This window comes from Staurois parvus, unplaced genomic scaffold, assembly GCF_062004578.1.
Source record: "Staurois parvus isolate SC_StPar_1 unplaced genomic scaffold, SC_StPar_1.0 ptg000222l, whole genome shotgun sequence".
Lineage (NCBI taxonomy): Eukaryota > Metazoa > Chordata > Amphibia > Anura > Ranidae > Staurois > Staurois parvus.
In genome coordinates this window covers 1,583,963-1,591,613 of record NW_028318018.1, presented here as the reverse complement: position 1 = coordinate 1,591,613, position 7,651 = coordinate 1,583,963, and the positions used below count along the sequence as shown (strand labels likewise).

The 7,651-nt window shown below is 52.7% G+C and overlaps 1 protein-coding gene across 1 annotated transcript; it reads left to right on the top strand.

The window, feature by feature from the left end:
* The first annotated feature begins 6,855 nt into the window (after window positions 1-6,855).
* Window positions 6,856-7,418, top strand: LOC149460689 (uncharacterized). The gene is made up of 2 exons (XM_089679370.1): window positions 6,856-7,069; window positions 7,149-7,418. Exons 1-2 carry the CDS (start codon window positions 6,914-6,916, stop codon window positions 7,416-7,418), a joined length of 426 nt encoding a protein of 141 aa, XP_089535496.1. The 5' UTR covers window positions 6,856-6,913.
* The last annotated feature ends 233 nt before the right edge of the window (window positions 7,419-7,651 follow it).

Here is a 7,651-nt window from a genome sequence, read left to right as displayed (position 1 = left end):
AGAGGAGAGTAGGTGATAATCTGATGGGTTGGGGCAGGGAGTTCCAGAGGATGGGTGACACCCTGGAGAAGTCCTGGAGGCGGGCATGGGAGGAGGAGACCAGGGAACTAGAGAGAAGGAGGTCCTGTGAGGAGCGGAATGTGCGTGTTGGGCGGTACTTGGATATTAGGTCGGTGATGTAGTTCGGGGCAGTATGGTGGACGGCTTTGTACGTCAGTGTTAGGATTTTGAATTTGATCCGTTGGGCAATCGGAAGCCAGTGGAGGGATTGGCAGAGGGGGGTGGAGGAGATGGAGCGGTTGGTAAGGTGAATGAGTCTGGCAGCCGTATTCAGGATGGACTGAAGCGGGGATAGCCAGCGGCGAGGCAGGCCAGTGAGGAGGGAGTTGCAGTAGTCGAGTCGTGATATGATGAGGGAGTGGATGAGCTGTTTAGTGGTTTCTGGGGTTAGGAACGTGCGGATTTTGGTGATGTTGCGGAGGTGGAGTTTGATGGTGGTGTTGTTGGATGTGATGGAGAAATCAATGGGGGGTGGTGTCCGGGCTGGGGGGAAGACAAGAAACTCAGTTTTGGAGAGGTTCAGTTTAAGGAAGTGGAGTGACATCCAATCTGATATGTCGCTCAGTAGGTGTGTGATTCGGGCTGAGACCGAGGGGGTGAGGTGGGGGGTTGAGAGATAGATTTGTGTGTCGTCGGCATAGAGGTGGTAGTTGAAGCCGTGAGAGTGTATGAGTTGGCCAAGGGAGGAGGTGTAGATGGAGAAGAGAAGGGGCCCGAGGACAGAGCCTTCAGGGACCCCAACAGAGAGGGGGAGTGAGGGGGAGGTGGTAGCATTATAGGTAACGCTGAAAGAGCGTTGTGACAGGTAGGATGAGAGCCAGGAGAGAGCAGAATCTCTGAGGCCGAGGGAGTGTAGTTTTTTGAGGAGGAGGGGGTGGTGGACTGTGTCGAAGGCCGCAGAGAGGTCAAGGAGTAGGAGCACTGAATAGTGGCCATTAGCTTTGGTGGTTAGCAGGTCGTTGGAGAGTTTGAGTAAGGCAGTTTCGGTGGAGTGTAGGGGACGGAAGCCGGACTCTAGGGGAACGAGGAGGTTGTTGTCGTTGAGGTGAGAGCTTAGGCGGGTGTAGACTAGGTGCTCGAGGAGTTTGGATGTGAATGGGAGCAGGGAGATGGGTCTGAGGTTGTTCGGGTCATTGGGGTCCAGGGAGGGCTTTTAAATGTATGGGGGTGATGTGTGCATGCTTCAGAGGGGAGGGGAAAGTGCCGGAGGAGAGGGAGAGATTGAAGATGTGGGTGAGGGAGCGTAGGATGGAGGGGGAGGGAGGTCATAGGAATTGTAAGGGGATAGGGTCGAGGGGGCAGGTGGTGAGGCATCAGAGAGGATCTTGGAGACTTCCTCGATGGTAGTAAGGTCAAAGGTGCGGAGTGTTGGGGGGGCTTCAGTATGAGGAATGTAGGGTGGGGTGGAAGTGGGGGTCAGAGCAGTGGTGGGGCCATGGGAGAGGGGTGATGGGGTAGCTGAGTGAGGGGGAACGGGGTTGAGGGGAGTTTGAGCAGCGACGAAGTCCCTGCGGGTAATGTCGAGGGGGAGGGGGGTTGAGGGGGTAGCTGTGTGAGAGGGGACGGGTTGAGAGGGCGTGTGAGTTGCGGCGATGTCCTTGCGAATTGTGTCAATCTTGTTTTTGAAGTGATTGGCAATCTCAAGGGCGGTGAGTGAGGTGCTGGGTGGAGGTGGGGGTGGAGAGAGTAGAGAGTTGAAGGTGGAGAAGAGTCGGCGAGGATTGGAGGAGAGGGCCTTGATGAGGGTCAGGAAGTAGGCTTGTTTGGCTGCGTGGAGGGAGGAGGTGTAGGTGTGGAAGGCAGATTTGTAGAGGGTGAAGGCTTGTTGGGATTTGGTTTTGCGCCATAGTCACTCCAGGGCACGACTGTGTCGTTTGAGGGTTTTGGTGTGATCAGTCTGCCAGGGCTGGAGCTGTCGAGGTCTGATGTTGCGTGTGGTTAAAGGCGCTAGTGAGTCAAGGGCTGTTGACAGCGCGTTGTTGTAGGCAGTCATAGCCAAGTTGGGGCAGGACAGGGGGAGGATGCGGTCGTGGAGTTGATCAGCTGCAGAGTGGAGGGGGGCAGGGTTGAGGTTGCGGAGGTTATGGCTGGTAGTAGTGTGTCATTTGGAGGGGTAGGCGTTGGAGGACGAGGAGATAGAGAAGGTAATCAGGTTGTGGTCAGAGAGAGGGAAGGGGGTGTTAGTGAGGTTGTGGGGAGCGCAGCGGTTGGAGAAGACAAGATCAAGGATATTACCGTCGGAGTGGGTGGTGGATTGTATGCACTGTGCAAGTGCAAAGGAGGAGGTTAAGTGGAGGAGACGGGCTGTGTCCGGGTTGTTGAGGTTGACGGGGATGTTGAAATCCCCAAGGATGATGGTGGGTAGCTCAGAGGAGAGAAAAAACGGTAGCCAATAGGAAAAGTCATCCAGGAAGCGGGGTATGGATCCAGGAGGCCGGTATATCACAGCAATCTTCAGGGGGGTTGGGGAGAATAGTCGGACGCAGTGGGCCTCGAAGGAGGAGAAGGATAGAGAGGGGGGGTTTGGGAGGACTCGGAAGGTGCTCTGCGGTGACAGGAGCAGGCCAACCCCACCACCTTTACGACCGTTGGTCCTGGGTGAGTGGGTCCAGGTGAGACCTCCGTAGGAGAGTGCAGCAGGGGAGGTAGAGTCAGTGGCCTGGATCCAGGTTTCTGTGATCGCTAGGAGGTTGAGGGAACGGAAAACAAAGAGGTTGTGGATGGCGGTAAGCTTGTTGCACACCGATTGGACGTTCAGGAGTGCATATGAAAACGGGGGGGAGATTTTAGGGAGCAGGGGGACAGATACTAAGTTGTGGGGGTTGCAGTAGGACGTGGAGGTGGGAGGGTGTTGTGTGGGTGAGGGAGGTGGTGGAGGGCCAGGATTTGGGGAGATGTCCCCGGCGGTTAGGAGGAGGAGAAGGGTAAGAAAGGTGGCATGGGAGCGGGATGTGCAGGAGCGTGTGAAACTACTAGTGGAGGTGTTCGGGTCAGTGGGAGAGCGGAGTAATAGGAGGAGGTGGTGGGTGCCGTGGAGGGGTGAAGGAAGCAGTGAGGACACAATATACAATTGTTTGGGAGGAGCGGAGGGATATAGTGAATGGATTTTGGGAACGGAGGAGAGTAAAATGAGAAGGAGTGGAAGAGGCATTTTAGGGAGGTGCCCTGGAGGGCGGATAGGAGTGGTGGGAGGCTTGGTTGTCGATACGCCTCTGCCCGCTGGACTATCTCATCGATGTGTCTTCTGGTGGCTGAAGTTTAGGGGAGAGGGGATCAGGTGTGGATGGATGGTTTCCAGGGGCGCTTGAGTGGCGACAGTCTGGGGTGCAGAGGGGTCTCTCATTGTGGTGGCTTTCAACAAGGGTTCAAGTCATTAGGTCAAGTTGAGCTGGGGGTTGGTATGAGTGGAGGTGCTGAAGGCCTGGTGTATGGAGGTGGAGTGGGCTAGGTGTTGGTAGGTGCAGTAGGGCCTGGCGTCAGTGGGTGTTGTGGGTCAGTGCATGTGGATGCTGCGGTCCAGCGACTGAGGGTGCTAAGGGGCCCAGCGTCTGTGGGAGCGGTAGGGTCTGGCGATCGTAGGTGTTGTAGGGCCCGGCGTCAGTGGGTGCAGGAGGACGCGTGGCAGGCTCGCCTCTCCTGGATTGGACGGGGCTCGGGGCTGTGCGGTGGCAGGGGCACAGTTGTTTGGTACACAGTGGGGAGCAAGGAAGAAGATCTGGTAGTGGTGGCCAGCCCTCTTGGTGCCGGTGGGGGTGGTTGCTGCTTCTCCTCTCACGGTGGCGGCTGTAGGTAGGGGAGGCGGTGGTGGAAGCTCCCCTCTCACTGGTGCGGAAGGCGGGGTCCTAGTTTGGGCGTTGGGCAGTAGCAAGGCTTAGAGGCAGCGGTAGGCCACAGGGGACAGGGCCCCCAGTACTCCTCCTGGGCGATGGCAGGACCTCTGGAGTGGCTGGCGAGGGTACCAACGGGGGTGGGGGTGGTGGCGGCATTCCCTCAGGAGTGGGGGTTGTGTCCCCTCTGGAGTGATAATATCCCCAGAGGTTAAGAGAAGAAGGGTGAGGAAAGTAACATGGGAGACGAAGTGGGACTCAGGCAGGTAAGAGATGTTTCCCGGGGTGTTTACTTGATCTGTCCAGCGTGCAGGAGAGTTTCTTGCTGTTGTGTCTTCCTGCTGCTTGAGTTCTCCTGCTTTAGTTCAACTGCTGTGTTTAACTGCTTCGTCTTAGCACTCCATCAACGCAGCACTCCCTGCTGTGTTTAACTGCTTCGTCTTAGCACTCCATCAACGCAGCACTCACTGCTGTGTTTAACTGCTTCGTCTTAGCACTCCATCAACGCAGCACTCACTGCTGTGTCTAACTGCTTCGTCTTAGCACTCCATCAACGCAGCACTCACTGCTGTGTTTAACTGCTTCGTCTTAGCACTCCATCAACGCAGCACTCACTGCTGTGTTTAACTGCTTCGTCTTAGCACTCCATCAACGCAGCACTCACTGCTGTGTTTAACTGCTTCGTCTTAGCACTCCATCAACGCAGCACTCACGCAATGCAGCCCCCCATCAGTGACTGTGCCCCCCATCAGTGATCTCCCCCCATGAGCTGATCTAAATTTATAGGGAGATGCTCAAATAAACATTCATCTCCGCCCCAATTAGAAGCTGATAAGGATCACATGAATAGGGGGGATGTTTCTCAGGAAACAGACTACAGTTATAAAACGGGTGCAGCTAGAGGTGAGAACTGGTCAACGTATACACAAATATAAATACACTATTTGTTCTGAATTTACCAGGAGTCAATGCGTTTTCCTAGTTAAGAGTGGAGATAGGAGATAGGTGCATTTACCCAGAGGAAAGCAGCAGGAGTCAATGCGTTTTCCTAGTTAAGATAAAATATGTTGCTCCCAAAGCTGGCCTACATGGTTCAGTTTTATCGTTCAGCCAGCGGGATTAGAGAATAAAATTGAAGCGATTCCCCCATCCAGAGTCTATATGTCCTATGACATCACACTGACCTCACAGCTCCTCCTCCCAATGTCCCTCCATCCAGAGTCAGAGAATCCTATGACATTACACTGACCTCACAGCCCCTCCTCCCAATGTCCCTCCGTCCAGAGTCAGAGAATCCTATTATTATTATTATACAGGATTTATATAACGCTGTCTGCGCAGCGCTGTACAATATAAGGGGGGCGGTACAATTACAATACATTTCAGTACAGAAGGAATAGGTGGGCCCGGCTCATGGAGCTTACAATCTGAAGGAAGGGGGAGGGGATACAAAAGGTGATAGCTGTGGGGGATGATCTGGTGGAGGTGATTCAAGTACAGTTCTTAGGTGGGGGTGGAGGTGGGGTAGGCTTCCCTGAAGCAGTGAGTTTTCAAAGATCACCTAAAGGCAGACAGGGTGGGGGCTGACCAGACATGCTGTGGTAGGGAGTTCCAGAGGATGGGAGAGGCTCTGGAGGAGAAAGATTGAGTTTAAGGTAGCAATGTGACATCCATGCTGATATGTCGCTCAGTAGATTTGTGATACGTGAGGAGATTGAGGGGGTGAGCTGGGGAGTGGAGAGATAGATCTGGGTGTCATCAGCATAGAGGTGGTATTGGAAGCCATGGGAGGTTATCAGTTGGCCCAGGGAGGAGGGGTAGAGAGAGAAAAGGAGGGGCCCAAGGACAGAGCCTTGGGGTACCCCAATGGAAAGAGGAAGCGGAGCGGAGGAGAAGGAGTTGTATGTGACACTGAAAGTGCGCTGAGAAAGGTAAAAGGAGAACCTATGACATCACACTGACCGCACAGCTCCTCCTCCCAATGTCCCTCCATCCCTCCATCCAGAGTCAGAGAATCCTATGACATCACACTGACCTCACAGCTCCTCCCCCCAATGTCCCTCCCTCTGGCATTTCTCTGATGCTCTTAGGATGTGGGGGTCCCTTGGTATCCTCACATGTAAAGTGGGACTGTTGGTCCTGCGTTGTATGTAATGACATCAGAATGCTGCAACAAGCCTATACCCTGCGTAGTGTGGGGGTCCTGTGGGGGGGAATTATACCTCAGCCTGAAGTGGGGCTTTAATAAAATGGAGACCTGAATGGAGAGGTGAGGAGGATTCTGGGAATATCATTTGATGTGACTCTTTGTGTTCAGATGTAGAGTTTTCCTCCTGTGAAGTCTGGAGATCATATGACATCACATTGCCTCCACCTCCCTCCCTGATAGAAGAGAGAAAGAAGAAGAAGATTCTAGAAGTCACCAGAGAGATCACTGAGCTGCTGACAGGAGAGGTGAGCGGTGCCGGGAATTCTGGGACATTCTCCAGTAACAGACAAGGGATGTGTCTGGATGGTGACTGTATCATTGTGTGTGTCAGGTTCCTATAAGGTGTCAGGGTGTCACTGTCTATTTCTCCATGGAGGAGTGGGAGTATTTAGAAGGACACAAGGATCTCTACAAGGACGTCATGATGGACAATCAGCCGCCCCTCACATCACCGGGTAAGAGGAGACTTTATTGTAAAGGAGAGAGCAGTACGGAGGATCCACCTAGATCCCCCATCATCTGATAAACACATAGAAACAATGGATTCAGTCAGTGTGTGTGTTTCCTACAGATGGATCCAGTCATGGGAACCCACCAGAGAGATGTCCCCGTCCTCTGTATTCCCGGGATTCCACACAGGAAGGTCACACCATCCCTCACCATCATCAGGTAGATGAGGAACAATCACTGATAGTATCATTAGGATCTGTACATTATCTGCATTGTTACCATTGATGGCATTTTATTATATATTCAGAGTGGAAACCTGAGAGATCCTAAAGAAGAGATAAAAGAGGAGGAGGATGAGGATGGGGGGATGGAGGAGTCGGAGCTTCTAAAAGAACACAAAGATCTGTACCAGGACACCATGGTGGAGTCATCCAGCTACAGGAACCCACCAGAGAGATGTCCCCGTCCTCTGTATTCCCGGGATTCCACACAGGAAAGTCACACCATCCCTCACCATCATCAGGTAGATGGTGACAATTATTGGTAGTTGTGATTTATACACAGCATGTTTGTTACAATGAATGTTTTATTATATCTTTCAGAGTGGAATCCTCGGGGATGATAAAATTGATGTAAAAGAAGAGTATAAAGAGGAGGATGAGGAGGATGGAGTGATGAAGGAGTTTTCAGAAGGACACAAGGATATGATGGAGCCACCTAATACCAGGAACCCCCCAGAGAGATGTCCCTGTCCTCTGTATTCCCGGGATTCCACACAGGAAGGTCACACCATCCCTCACTATTACAAGGTTGGTGGGATGGAGCATCTAGAACATGGACTTGTGGAGATGATGTGTGGATTGTTTATGTGACCTTACATTTTACAGATGATATTCTCTCTCATTTCCTTGATTTAGAGTGGAGATCCAATCGATATAGAATTTGAGGTGAAAGCAGAAGAAGAAGAGGCGTATGTGAGGGATGATCAGCAGTCTATGGAGGAGGATGGAATAACGGGGACATTTATAGAGGAGGACACTCCTACAGAGATCAGCACAGGTGGGTCATGAACACTAAATCCATTCCTCCACCCATACTGCTCACT

What these genes read in the sequence shown, in the direction of transcription:
- LOC149460689 (XM_089679370.1), top strand. Translation starts at nt 6,914, where the DNA reads ATGGAGGAGTCGGAGCTTCTAAAAGAACACAAAGATCTGTACCAGGAC. An exon ending in CCATCCCTCACCATCATCAG is followed by an intron (nt 7,070 to 7,148) that starts GTAGATGGTGAC and finishes TATATCTTTCAG; the next exon opens with AGTGGAATCCTCGGGGATGA.